This window comes from Falco punctatus, assembly GCF_963210335.1.
Source record: "Falco punctatus genome assembly, contig: scaffold_58, whole genome shotgun sequence".
In the NCBI taxonomy this organism is placed as follows: Eukaryota; Metazoa; Chordata; class Aves; order Falconiformes; family Falconidae; genus Falco; species Falco punctatus.
In genome coordinates this window covers 225,613-240,453 of record NW_027660241.1, presented here as the reverse complement: position 1 = coordinate 240,453, position 14,841 = coordinate 225,613, and the positions used below count along the sequence as shown (strand labels likewise).

At 43.9% G+C, this 14,841-nt stretch overlaps 2 protein-coding genes across 2 annotated transcripts; one reads left to right on the top strand and one right to left on the bottom strand.

Moving 5' to 3' along the window:
- Nucleotides 1-228: 228 nt before the first annotated feature.
- On the top strand, nt 229-977 carry LOC308057410 (MAD2L1-binding protein-like; the record flags this gene model as incomplete). The annotated part of the gene is made up of 1 exon (XM_080411523.1): nt 229-977. Exon 1 carries the CDS (start codon nt 477-479, stop codon nt 975-977), a length of 501 nt encoding a protein of 166 aa, XP_080267649.1. The 5' UTR covers nt 229-476.
- A 2,124-nt stretch (nt 978-3,101) lies between these two features.
- LOC308057419 (epoxide hydrolase 1-like) lies at nt 3,102-8,868 on the bottom strand. Its single transcript, XM_080411528.1, is given in 5 exon segments — nt 3,102-4,427; nt 4,429-4,462; nt 5,428-5,553; nt 5,881-5,989; nt 8,726-8,868. Coding segments are annotated over 5 exon segments (525 nt in total). The 5' UTR covers nt 8,814-8,868; the 3' UTR covers nt 3,102-4,259.
- Nucleotides 8,869-14,841: the final 5,973 nt, after the last annotated feature.

The window sequence follows — 14,841 nt, the reverse complement described above, 5'->3', positions numbered from 1 at the left end:
ACAAAAACAACCCACAAACAACTAAAAAAACCTTTAGGTTAGGTGGCTAAAGGTCTCAAAAAGTTGCTGTTTATCTCTTGTTGTTCCACTTTGTGCTCAAAGCATGCCACTGCTTTGTTTGTTACTCAAACAACTTGAAGAAAAAAGGCTGGTAGGTGTTTTTTGGAGTGATAGCTGATCTTTAAAATATGGAGTTTGTAATTCTCGTGGACATTCCTCAGTAGTGGGGTTCAGATTTAAACTGAGTAGCTATAGGGCAGCCATTTGTGTTCATCTTGGGTCTCCTGATTCCGTACGTGGGTACCTGTATCTCTTAAAAGGCACATAAACCCTTGAACCTTCCTTAACTTTCAGGGATGGGATGGGCCATGCTTTCTGAAGGGTGTGTTGGTACTAATGTTTCCTAATAATGAAATGTGGTGATCTTTCTTTGCTTTGTTTTCCAGGATGGAGATGTGATTAAGAAGCCACCCTCCATGGACCTGGCAAGCAAGAAGTGCCAGCAGGTGCTGACAGAACTGGAGGAAATGTTCCAGCGCTTGGAAATAATGTTTAGTTTGACACTGGTTCCTCGGGTTCTTATTCTACTTGGAGGCAATGTCATGAGCCCCAAGGAGCTCTATGAGCTCAGCTTGGAGGGTATCTGTGAGGGCGGTGCTGAGGAGAGCCTGAAAACTGCATCCTGCGTTCACAAGCTCTTTCACTCGCTCTTTGTTGCGGATGTCTTCAGTGAGCTGAAGGCTCTCCCTGTCATGGGCACTGTTGTTATGCTCCAAGGACACCATGATTGTGGTGTTGATTGGTTCCGGCCCAAGCTCAACTATAAGGTGCCGACTCGAGGGAGGAAACTAGCTGTTAACTTGTCCTGCGATGGAGACATCAACAGAAGTGCCTCGGCTCCTCAGCATGTGACCTCTACTTGGGAGGACTATGTCTGGTTTCAAGCACCAGCGGCGCTCAAAGGCTTTCACGAATGACCCACACTCTGTAGAACTTCAATGGAATATCGAATAACCTTTGGTGCCGCTTTAAGCGATAACTTTATCAAATACAACTGTGTATTCTTGTCTGTCTGGATCCTTTATTCAGGGCGTCTACTACCTTCCTGTAGTTGAACCGTGTCCATCTGTTTTCATCTCCTGAATGGCTGTTGAAAGCAATTACCCTTTAAGGCACAGCTGCACAAAGATACAGTGATTCTTTGGGGACCTGAGTTATGGTACAGGAGACTAATTGGCGCGTTGGGAGTAAAACTTTCCTGCTGTGTACTTGCTGAACTGGCAAATACTGGATAAACCTTTTCCCTCCCGAGTTTTAATGTGGCCATTACTAAATTAGCTGATTGCTTGGGACTCTCTCTGGGTAATGTACATGACTATTAATACACTTGGCCTTTACTAAAAAGGCTATAGCCATTCTTACCCGTAAAAGGAGACCTTTGTAGTCTGATCAGGCTTGAGTGAGTACTCGAGTGTTTGCCTATCTATTTGATAAAATTAGACTTCTCTATAACTCAATTTCAGTTACTTAATAATCCAAACAAAGAGTGGGACTTCTGAGTAATTGGGAGGTCTTGTACTGGTGACAAAAAGAGATTGATTGGCCCTGTGGAAGTGGGGAAGCACGTCTTCCTATTTTTTTACTAACCTTTAGCCCAACAGCCTTGACGGTCAGTTAGATATACAGTTAGAACTAAAATCAAGTGGTTTCTGCTCTAACCCTCTTCAGAGGAAGTTAGGACTGCGGCGAATGAAGAGACGGGACGCAGCTTGATGCAAGCAAATGTCAACTTATTGTACAGAAGCACGAGTTTCTATACACTTTCAGAAGCTGCGCGTTTGAAACAGATTGGTTCTTGAAGCTAAGCCTTGCATACTAGGCAATCCCCGATTGGTGGTTAGCTGCCATCAATTAACAGCAAGCTGTTACTTTTCCTTGGCGCCATCCGTCCCCCACTCCCCTGTGCTCTGTAAACATCTCATCATGTTAATTGTTGTCCAGACAAGCTCGAGCACATTCCCCTCAGCAAACTGACCGCCACGCATGGTCCTAGTTTCCAGCCCGCTCCTGCATCTCCCCCTTCCTGTTGCACAAAAAGAACCTTTGAAACCGAACGAGTAAAAACAAGGTATAAGTAATAGAACAAATAAAAAAGCAACTAAGACATATTATCAACGTCAGAATAACCCACTGTCTCTGTTCCGTACAATTTTACAATTTCCCCTTTTTGTTTTTGAACAGCTAGTACCAGGTTTGCCATGTTCTGCAGGGCCCTTGCAAACATGACAGCAACCAAGGTAACAGCAAACAAACAATACTGCCAATTGAGTGAATGGATGCCCCAAAAGGCTGACATCTTCTCAGATTTTGGTAACATGTTGCTGCAATGGGGCGCCTAAAATCCACGCAGCACATACCATCAAAATCCTCACAGCCATGTCCTTGAACCAACAACAAAAAGCAGTGGCAATTTTGACTCACATGCTTAACTGCCTACCAAACAAGGTGATTTAACTCTTTAATGCTTTCCCTGCTGTTATTCCGGATAAGAGAAGAACTGCTGCGACACGTTCCCATCACAGCCTCCTACTACATTAGCATCTACAGAAAGACAATGATCGACATTCAAAGTGTAAACAGTATCATCTTCTTTTGGATTAACATTATACATAGGTGGAAGGGCACACCAAACAAGAACTGGTTCAGTCAAAAAGTTCGAAACATAGCATGCCTTCTCTGAACATACCTCTGGGGTCATTCCCTTCGTTCCCTCTTTTTTTATGCAAAGAGAAACACTTCCACCAAAACAGAGAAGCCCCTATTTACATCTCTGAGCCCGGACACAAACCGCAGCTGTATGCGCCACCAGGCTCAGGGCAGGAATCATTCATGCAGTTACATAGCTATATATCTCTACAAGCGTGCAGACACCTATTAAACACTAGATAACCATGTTTATCTTTCCTATTCTCCTTCACAATACCTAGCTGTTTCTCCCATTAGTTTCCAGCCCGCTCCTGCATAGGACTCCTGTCCCAATATGCTAGCTTGTTCTCACTTAAGACAACAACAATAAAAGTTAGTTTTTTGCTTGTTTTTACTTCTAAGTCTTAGACTCTTCAATGTTTATGAAATGTGAAGAGGCGGTGAGGCGAGTGTGATCAAGTTCAGCACTATCTTTACTTGTCAAACTCCTGTTCAAAGTCAGAAGGTATTACTTGGGAGCAGAACTTGAGCCCTTTCTTCTGGCCTGGTGTCTAGTGCAGAATGGGAGAAGGAGGGAGGGTGAGAAACACTTGAGAGCTTTGAACAGTGTGTCAAAACTAGGTGTCTGCTGGACTTAACCTTCAGTCAGCTACTTAGAAGTGTCTGTAATGTAGTGAGCTTAACAGCTCCAAACAGCCCTATCCCATTTGAAGAGAAACTCGAGCCTACTGGTAGCAAGGTTGCTTGCAGCTTCTTGCTAGCAAAAATTGCACGATGGTGTGATAAGAATCGTTTGAAATGAGGGTAAAGGTTGAAGTAACCTGCTACGCTTGGTGCATATTTTAACTTTACCATTTGGAATGGAATGATAAAGAACGAAGAGGAAATTAAGTTGGTATTTTTGAGCTTGGAGCACACTAGGAACGCTGTCTCTGCCTTGTTATCCATTAAACATCTGTTTACATAGTGTAGTAGCTGCTAAAGCTAGCCGTAGGGGGAAAACCTGTTAGAATGAAGAAAGCTGCCTTGTGTGCAGCTGCCCACTTGAATATGTAATTCCTGGTCTCTTGAATGAAATATAACTTGAACGTAGGAGTGTTTGTGCTCAGGAGATCAAAACCCTTTACACTTCCACCAAAGCTGCTTGTAATGCATATTTCAGACGCTAGCACTCAAGTGTTTAAAGAAGCTTTTAAACAGAAGCCTTCGTTCTAAGGATCAAGGGGCTGGTTTCTTTCTACTCTCTTCCCCAGATGAGTGCAGTGTTACTGCAGTAAACCGTTCATGTATTCTGTTACACTTGAACTATGAGTGCAGCAATGATACGGTGCCAGGAGTGAAAGAAGACAAGTTGCTTACTTTGGGGTTTTTTCTTTTATTCTTTAGAAAAGCTTTAGAGCTTCATTAACAATTTTAGTACTGTAATGATTATCAAAATGAAATGTTGTTTTCTCTATGTGATTACATTGGATTTATTTGATCCCTCAAAGTAAAGGTTCTGCTGGTGGCAGAACAACTTGCTTCTGTTCTGTATATGTATCTAAAGTGCATGTTCACAGCTGTTCCACCTTTCTGACAAAGTGCATGATGTCTTGTGCCAGAAGCTTTGGTCCCTCAAAGGCAGCAAAATGCCCTCCACGTGGCATGTAAGAGTAAGTGATGATGTTCTTGAAGACCTCCTTTGCCCAGACCCGTGGTGTATGTACTAGCTCCTGAGGAAAAAGCTGCAGTCCCTGTGGGAACATACACTGCAAACCTAGAGGACATTAACTAAGTGCCTTTTTGAAAAAAGTCCTGGGGAAATTCTATAAAAACCTCCTGACTCTAGTAATTGCCACAGTCAGCTGGCAGAGCTTCACCGCAGCGACACATTTTGTGGTTTGTACTCTGCTGAAAAGCTTTGCTTGTATTTGAGTCTCCTTGAGTATGAGAATATTATACCCAAAAACGTAAAGTAGAGCCAACTTCGCACACGGTTCAATCTTGAAACGTTTCCTATTTTTAAACTTACCTTGTTTTACAGTTTTGCGATAAATGGCAAGACGCATCACCTCTTTGTGACAGTCAGAAATGAGCCTGCTCAAGTTTACTTTAGAATTTATAGTACCAGCGTAACGAATGAGTTGAGGAAAGGTAAGCTGGCTCGGTCTACAAAGGAAAAGACTCTTCTATTTGTTTGTGTGATCAATCACATGGAATTCCGTTCTGCAGCATTTTCTGGTCAGCCTCTCTTATAGTCATCTTAAAGTCAGTGGCTGTTAGAAGGTGCTTGGTTTGTTAGAAGGTACTGCTCTCCAGATTGCTTCCCCAAGTTTGTGCTTAACACTTGTAGTCGTTAGTTTTATCCACCACTAAGCCGTATGCTTCCTAATTCAGTTTAAACGTCTCTCTTGGAAATGCTCCTGATTTTCTGTTTTGTTTTAACTGAACTGAGCCAGAGATCACATTTGTTTGGTGACTAAGTATATAGACCTGTATTTTGAACACAAGACTGAATATAGTTTGATATGTCCGCTGCATTGTCTTGGCTACAAGCTACTTTGTGTGAATTACAGGTTCAAAAGAAAAATGACTCAACTATTTTTATCAAAAGAAAATAAGAACTTAGATTATTTTTTTTAACAACTTAAGTTTGCTGTTTTAAAGTAATCTAAATGTTTATACAGGCAAACGTGGTTCAATCTCATTTGCAAATCTTTCTTACACCTACCACTTCATTACCTGGCATCACCTGTTAGACCAGGGTCCTTGGAGATGTTCTCCTTGTAGAATCGCATTGAGGACACAATGGAGGATGTCACCCAATAAATCATCACATTGGCCAAAAGCTCATCAAGAGTGTATTTGCTATTGATAGAAAAAGATGAAGACGTTTCATTGGAAGCTGTTTCTCAATACGCTATATTGGGCTCATGCCCTGAAGAACAGTTGTTCTTGTTCTCCACTTGTTTTCAAGCAGCAAATTAATTGGCACCCATGTGCCCAGAGCAAAACTGCCCGGTGCTGAAGCAGTAGTTTGCAGGCAGTCTGCTGTGAGTTTACACTACTACTTGTCATGTGTAACCTTTCATGCTCAAAATTCAGCTTTGGCCAGTCTTTTACCTATCTCCTCATTAGTTACCATTGCTCATTCTTTTAATGAGTCCTCTCATGGAAGAGCACCTGTTTTCTTACCTTTCCAAGCCTCCATCATCTTTATGCAGAAATGATTTATCTCTCCAGGTAGAGAATTTTTCCAATATATATGCAGCAAGCCCCCCAGGGGAGTCATTCAGTCCACAACCTAATTCAAGAGAAGAAGAGAACCATTGCAGTTGCCTGGCATTGCAAATACTTCAGTGGGAGTTAAACTGGACTTACATCAATTCTTCAGAGTTTTCTATGAGAATTCAGTAAAGAGTGCGTTTTACTAGCCCTGGTAGTACTTTATTCTTGAAAAGTTCACCCCAATGGAATTTTGGCTATAACTGACAGCACTATAAAGTTGAGCAATTCCTATACAAAAGAAAATAGGAGTTAAGAAAATCCTCTGGGCTTCTTGGTAATGTGTGGCAGAAAGAGCAAATTCAGATGTAAAGGGATTACACTCTGAAAAGAAATTTCAGATAAACTGTTTGGGAGCGCTGTCCTGCTTAGGATGGCTAACTGGGACCCTGAGTGCTGTTCACTTTCTATGTAATTTAAACAACAGTGGAGTGTTGTGTATCTGCTATCTGCTCCTGCCTTTGGGGAATGCTAACAAACATTATAAACACAGCATATTATATCTGTGTTTTAACCTGTAAAACGGGTGGGGATTACTTCAGCAGTGGTAGAGCTTGCCTTGGGAAAATTCCTGTACCAGACTCCAGGCTGTAGTTTTACAGTATCCTTAGAATTGCCTACTCTCAAGTGTATTTTAGTGTGACTTTAGCACTGAATGACTGCGTAGAAGATGATGCACAATGTGATTTCAATTTAATAGTGGACATAGTTAATGCAAAGTAAGTTTGTGCATTGGCACAACAGTTTCCCTGTGCTGTCAGGCCTAAAGTGATTTGCTACACATCAAAGTCATGTAAATGCTTTGACCAGCAAAGGTAGGGCAGGCTAAAATGTGCCAGCTAACATATGACCCGTCTGGAGGTGAGCATTTTCTGAGCTGAAAGCTGTCTCCGAATCACTGTATTCAACTTTCATGGACTGGATGCTCAGAAATACCAGTCTTGTTTGCAGCTTACTAATGATTCAACCTGTACACATCTTAGGTACCACAGCTTCTGGTGAGTGAAAATACTGTAGCTTTGCTTTAAACCTGCCTAATGAGAACTAAACTGATAATATAGATATTTTTTGAGACTAAGCAGGGAATATGTATTTTTTCCCCCTATTTATTTTCTACCTTTCACAATTTTAGTGTGCTACAAAATCCCTGCTCTTCTTTTTTTCCAGGTTAAAGAGTCCTAGACTATGTACAGTGCTTGTAGGGAAGCTGCTTGGTCACTTTAGGGTTCTTTTTCTCCCCTTCTTGTATTCTTTTGATTATAAAATATATTAATGAAACAGGGGTGGAACAGATTCTAAATATCATGGATTTAGTGTTTTGTCTTACTCTCTTTTTGCTTTCTTTAAGAGTTTGTAAGATTCTCTTAAAGTCTGAGCTGGCTGACGTTTCAAAGCACTGTCCTTGACTCTTGGATTCTCTCACATAGCAGCAACCAAACTAGAGCCCATCGTGATTTTCTTCCTCTGCTTAAATTGCTTTGGACTTTGTTGACATCAGTTTTTATTGGCCAGTTTAATCAACCAGTCACTTAACTGCAGAGAGTTACAAAACCATTTATCTTTAGATTAAACCAAACCCTGGATAGGTGTCAGTTTTTCACTTAACCATTCACTTTTATCTGTAGAGAAATTAAGATCATATTGAAAGGTACGGGTGCCAGCACAGATTTTTGTGATACTCTCTCTCCCCTGGAACTTGCTTACTTATTTATATTCATGAATTCTCATGTTAACTAGTTATTAACCCATGAACTTAATCTTTTTCTTAAGGCAGTTTAATGTCTTTAAGAACACTGGGGGAAGGAACCTCAACAAAACTTTTTTTGGAAATTAAATATGTTCCATTACTAGGTCCACAGCTTCTTGATCCTGCCAGAGCTCTGATATTTGAAGCACGATTTCCCTGTGATATTATCACCTGTAAATGAATTCTCCTTTTAAAAACATTTCTGCTAGTTTTCTGATCAGACACTAGACATACTGGTCTTTGTTTTTCTGGGGGCTGTCTTCATTGTTTGGCTTTTGAAAAGAAAACCCAAAAAACCCCAACCTGGTATCTGGTTTGTCTCCTTTTATTTCTCTGATATTGCAATCAGTTCAAGCAACAGACTAGGCATTAGCTGACGTTTCACTTTGAGTTTCCTCTTTTCCAGTTAAATGCCAGGATGGGGTGCTATTCCTTCTATGGTCTCCGTACCTGATGCCAGTCTGAGACAGCTCTGCTGTCTTTCCTGATGAGGGTTTATTTCAATAAAGGAATACCCCATAATCTTTGATAATATTATACAAATAAATCATGTAACTTTTCTGAGATGGCCATACCTTTCTTCAGACTCCTTATCTACTGGTCCCACTACATCATGCTTCTGGCTTCAGGTATTATGGCTGTGTCTACCTTTCTGCAAGATTCACATTGCACTTGCTTATTTTTCTTGTTTTCACCCACATTTATTTCTAGAAGCTTCAATTTCAGGGTCCTGTGCTTTACTTTAAGAGGCATTTTGCAAAGGGTTTCTTTGCCATAGAGAAGTGGTATGCCATTTAACAGACCTTGAAAAGTGATATTTGTAGTCTCCGTCTTTCTTTAAGCGGTTCCTTTTCACTTCCTTTTACACAGCTCTTGTCCCCATGTCTTGCATTCAGTCACCAGAATTCACTGCTTCTCAGACATGGTTGGCTTTTGTTCAACTATGTGTTTATACGCCTTAAGCAGTCAGTATACAAAGTTCATAGTGATATAGAGAAGGTTCATTACCTGCAGTGTCTGGTTTGGTGGCTTGGATGTGTAAGTATCCAGACTCTCGCAATAGTTCATGTATATTCTTCTGGATGAAAGGATACATACGTCGAACATCTTCCCTAGTAAAGCCTATGAGCCATGGTATATAAGCCCCAAGCATCACGAAAATCATCCTTCTCAAACCTTCTCTGCCAGCGAAGATAAGATTCACAGATCTGAAATCAAGTTAATGAATAGAAGGTTAAATCAAGCCATTTTCTGTTTCCAAATTTTCTAGAAAATAAGTCTGACGGGAGCTGTAATAGAAGCATTTCACTAAGCCAAATACATAAGCCCTTCACATTTATCGTGATTTCCAAAAAAATTTGGGAGAGTTAAAAATGGTACAGCTGGTGCCATCTCCATCCAGGAAAGTCCTATACTTCGTGGTACTGATCAGCTGCTGAAAGGCTGAGCTCCTTCCTTTTCTCCCTGCCAATTTTAAATTTATCTCCTTCCTGATTTAGAATGATGATCCTTGAGGTCTCAAATCAAAATGCAGCAGAGCTTACTTCCATGCCTAGTGAAAGAGAAGCCAAACAGCACTCCATTTTTCTCTGTACAACTCTTCCCTAGATAAGGGAGGCCAACAGCATCCTGGCTTGTGTCAGAAATTGCGTGGCCAGCAGGACAAGGGCAGTGATGCTGTACCCAGCACTGGTGTGGCTGCACCTCGAATACTGTGTTCGGTTTTGGGCCTCTCACTACAAGAAAGATGTGTCCAAAGAAGAGCAACGGAGCTGGTGAAGGGTCTAGAGAACAAGTCCTATGAGAAACAGCTGAGGCAACTGGGCTTGTTTAGTCTGGAGGAAAGGGGGCTTGGGGGAGACCTTCTTGCTCTCTAAAACTACAGGAAAGGAGGTTGTAACAAGGCGGGTGTTGGTCACTTTTTCCCAGGTAACAAGTGAGAGGATGAGAGGAAATGGCCTCAAGTCGTGCCAGGGGAGGTTCAGATGGGATATCAGGAAAAATTTCTTCACTAAAAGGTTTGCCAAGCATTGGAACAGGCTGCCCAGGGAAGTGGTAGAGGTATTTAAAAGGTGTGTAGATGTGGCACTTAGGGACCTGGTTTAGCAGTGGACTTGGCAGTGTTAGGTTTATGGTTGGACTCAATGATCTTCAAGGTCTTTTCCAACCTAAATGCTTCTATGATTCTATGAAATTTAGAAAGCGTGAGAATGCAAATACCACTGTCAATGCAAAGCACGTGAATATGACTGAATGCACAGGGGTGGGGATACCCCTGGAGAAAACAAAGCAGAAGGCGATGAGAGGCAGGGCAAACAGAAGGCAGGACCCGGACCGTGGAGCCAGAAGGTAGGGTAAGAACTGGAGAAACCTTCTCTGCACTGATTCCCTTTGCTACTCACTGTGGCAGCATCTGGGCCATGTTTGTGGTAATAAGAGATCCCCAGTCTTCTCCCTGTAGGTAGTATTCTTTGGAGCCCAATCTATTCATCAGCTTATGAAATTTCCGAGCAGTTGCTTTGCTGTCAAAGCCTGTAGGTAAAGAGAAACAGAGGAAACCTGTTTGTCTTGGTGTATCATCCCCTGGCCAAAGATCATGGTCTGACAGAGGCACATGTTTATGCTGCTGTGTAAAGGCACAGTGTGCTATGCTGCTCTGCCTTGCTCCTTGGCAATACAGTGAACACAAGATGGAAATTCAGTGGAAAGTGGATAAAGTGGAAAGCAGACCTGGTTTCCAGCTACCATTACCTTCCAGATCTCCACAGCCAGCCCCAGAGCCTCAGCCACATGGGTGTTAGTGCAGAGCCAAGCATCTGCATTCACAAACTGCATTCCCTGGTGAGGGCCAGGGATGACTGAGGCTCCAAGAACCTGGCAATTCCAACAGCGCCTTTTCATCGCTCACCTTTCTGGTGTGGTGCCTCAGAGAAGCCATATCCTGGGATGGATGGGCAGATGACCTCAAACACCATGTCACCCTCATTCAGGCCATGCTCAGCTGGCTCTGTGAGTAGAGCGATGGTCTTGTAGAACTCGTAGAAGGAGCCAGGCCAGCCGTGGACCATCAGCAGAGGTTGAACAGCTCAACTGTGAGGGACATAGGAGGGCTTCACGTGGATAAAATGGATATCAATCCCTGCCACACATCCAGACAGATAAATTAAAGCCTTAGTTCCATCACAGTTTCTGTTCCAAACTCTGAAGAAGGAGGGTGGCAAAACTGTGATTAGCATTCACAGCAGAAGGTACACAATCAACCCATGGCAAGAAGATGCCTAGCTGAAAGGACATGCCTGGTATTTTACCTGTGTCTCATCTTTTACTTACAGACAGAGGTATTGATCCCAGTCCCAGTTACTGGGGTCACAGGAGACTGAGCATCCACCTCCTGAGAAATTGGTCTTACAGTATATAAGTACAGCTGCACTTCAATGCATAGCATAATGCAGCTAAGACACGTGCAAAAACATGACTAAATTACAAAATGTGTGGGTGATAAAAAGAGAAACATGGAAAAAGTAAGCGCAGGATATAAGTTTAACCTGCAGATCACTTATCTAAAGTCTGGCTAACCTCACCTGGCTAAACTGGGTGGTGGTGGTGGATATTCCAACCTCAGGGCCTGGGTAAATTTTACAGTTTTCAAAGGTGGCTTCAAGGCAATAGCAGAAGAAAACCTCGTTGTTATTTAGTGCAGGTTCAGAGCCAGATGAAGCCCATCTTCAAGCAGATCTAATCTTATCACCACTGTGCAATGATCTTAATCTATAGAGGGTTACTAATAACATAGCCTCCACTACTGATCCTTCATTAAGCTGTTATGCACACTGTTGTCTTAATAGAGTAACCTCTTAAAGCCCCCCATTCTCTCTGTGCATTTCAGAGTGAGACCTGCTCAAGCCACAGAGACCCCCTCACCTTCAATGGTGGTTTGGAAATGGGGATATTTGTTCAGGATTTCCACTTGCTTGCGTCGGTCAAACGGGTTCCTCCAGTAGGCCACCACCTTCTGCAGGTAGCTGGAGGTGAAGCCGTAGCGGAAGGCAGCCCCTTCCAGCTGCGGTGTGTAGCGGGCCTGCTCCAGGCGGCGATGCAGGTCCTGCGGACAGGAGCTCTTGCAAGGCTGGCCAGATGCCTGCATGTGCCCTATGCTAAGGCAGGCATGAACAGGCTCTCCTGGCTCCACCGGCTTCTGTGTCTCTCTCTGGGACACCACAAGCCCTCCTGAAGCAGTGCCATACTCTGTATAACTTCCTGAATCATTTATATGGAGAATATATTTTTCTACAGGTTAGCAGTTCCCCTAGGGCACCCAGGAGTAGTGGGTTCTACGCTTGCCTTACTGCTAACTCGCTTTAGGGTTTTGGGCACTAGGAACTTGCCAGCACTGCCAGCTGAGAGAAGAATAAGCAGCTCAGCCTGTGCTACCGACTGCTAGTTGGCCAGATAATTAGTGACAGGCTTGTAGGGACAGAAGGAAGGACCCCATCCTTCTTCACCCTTCCAACCCTGTCCTCTGCGGAAGCCCCTCAGTCCTGCCCTACTGGTGCCTTTGCTATCCCGGTGCCCTCCCACCCCATTCCACCACTGCAGACCTGCTGTCAAATTCTGCTGCTCAAAGCATGGCCTTTCTGCAGGAGCAGCCCCAGGTTGCATTGAGAGTCTGTGGTCTCAGAAAGCGTAAAGACATTGCAGTGAATCTGAGCTCAAATCCCATTCATAAAGGGCAGTGAGCCAGAGCATCATCTAACGGACCTGCGCTGGCTATTGCCCCCAAGGCATCACCTCAAAGCAGTAAGGTGGGTGATGAACTGGCTCCACCTCGCAGCTTTCTGCCCCTCCTTACCTCCCAGGCACGGGCACCTCAATTTCTTTGTCAGATGTTTCAGTCTTGAAGGGACAGATACTTTCATCTTCTTTCCCTTTTAGAGGTCTTTCATCTGAGCCCCACCATCCATTGCCCATTTCAATAGTCTTGATCTTGTGTCTAGACCTCAGCCAGTAAACCAGCATCCCTCCAATGCCCAGAGCGGCCACAGGGACCAGGACTGCATTCCTCTGAGAACATTCGAATGACCTGGGGAGGCATAAAATTGTTTGCGCCCAACAGAAGTGTCAAGGGTAAAGGGACTATGCTGAGGCTTGTAGTCACATTGGTTGGACGTGAGTAACAAACCCCATGCAGTCAGCAGGGGCTGGGTGTTTCTGTTATTTTTGAAGATCGCAGGCAGGATTTGTGGCAGGGTTACATCTACCAGTGTTTCTTAGGGACCTTAAGCCTTTGCTGATCAGGACTTGTTAATCACAAGGCTTCTCTGTCCCTCTCCTTATGTACCAGGTGTGCCCTGGGAGACAAGGATCAGTAGGATCTGGATCTATCTGTTTTAAGGCAGGTACTGAAGTGAATGGGATAGTAGCACCTGGACAGCTTCAGGAATAAAAACTGCACAGAGTGGGCTGAGGAGCAGAGACAAGAGTTTTCAGCTGCTGGAGACAGCTGGATGTGCTAGACATGCCCCTTGACTGTGCTACATACATAGCTCCCCTACAGATTCAGTCATCTTTTAGGGCAACGCTAGCCCTCCACCATAGCTGTCCATAGGTAAAGGTCTCAACTTGTCTGTCTGGTGCCTCTTTTTCTTACCTAGACAGCAAAGTTTCAGACTTTCTTGAGGTGTGGGAGCTAAGGCGCCAGAGCTGGATTTAACAGACAGACAGCAATGTTTTAAAACCGTTCAAACCCTTCAGCAATCAGTCCTAAATGTAGTGTCCCTTCCCATCCCCCTGACCTGTGCCTCAAGCTCTCCAGCTTCCCTTGGGGATTAGCAGAGCTGTCTGGGGCTATTGCAGGGGGCTCAAAGAAGACTGTGAATGAAGATTTTTTGTCATACAGGGTATGGAAGGGACTATGCTGTGCCCCAGCCCAGGTGCTAATAAAAAGTGAACTCCTCAGCACAGAGCAGCTATTTCACTTACCTGATCCGGGACAAGGTGCCATCCCTAGAAAATGGGGGTGGGGGTGGGGTGGGAAAGATTCTTGGTCTGATAGTGTTGTCTGAATGGTACCATCCCTTGGGGATGGTGTAAGGAACATCCCCTGCCAGCACCATTTACCGCGCAGCCATGGGATCACAAGCTGTTCAGCTGGCTGGCAACAGAGACAGTGTTTCTGGGCTGTGTTTTAGCTAGATAGTTTGTCACCATAATATTCCCGCCTTCAGCACAATTTAGATAAAAGGCACTGAACAACTGGGTAGGTGTCCTTGCGGTGTTTCATCCTACAGAGGGCTGTGTTACTTCAGCCAAGTAAATAGTTTATTTTGGCAGCTGTGTAGCGATAGGTGCCCAGCCTTGGCAGGGGACTTCCAAGCTCAAGGGTTACTCTGCTGCCAGCCACGTGGTACTCATCCTGCCCAGGGCTGGCATGAGGAGCAGCTTGTGGGACCCTTCCCTGTTCAGGTTCAGTGAGCTGCTGTACCTTTGCTACTTCCAACTACTCCTGACTGGATACCAAGCTTTTAGGTCTCATCTGCCCGCAAGAAAAAGGAAACATCCTCTTTGGTTCTCTTTTAGCCTGGTAGATTCTCTTGCAAGAAAAGCAGAATCTAAAATCTACCAAAAAGTTAGAAGCAACAGAGAAAGTCTTGTTACTCTGCAGCTAGATGAGGGAGCTGTTTGGTGTCATAATTACGATGCCTTGAGACAAAAAAAAAATTAAAAAGGACAGGAAACTCCATGAAAAACCAAGTCCACTGGGTGTTTCCTGTTGCCTAGTACCCTTTCCCACTGCTACCTGTGATGCAGAACACAGTGCCTGTACTGGACACCCCAGCAGTAGTGAAGGCAATTGGGTAATTGATCTCTGAGACAGTCTATGTGATTTTTAAGGAAGTATCTCCTGAAACCACTCCCAGACAAAGAAGACCAAGAGCTCCTAAGAGCAAACAGTGTCAGCCTCCACCTCCCTGGAGGCTGAGTAGCTTATGCAACAAGTAATAACAACCCCCTGCACTTACATCCTGGAGTTTAGTGAGTCAGAGGCACGAAACCAGTTATCACGGCAACAGCACAAACTCGGCACTGCTAACAAAGCAAGCATGTCCCAGAAACAGCTCTCTGAG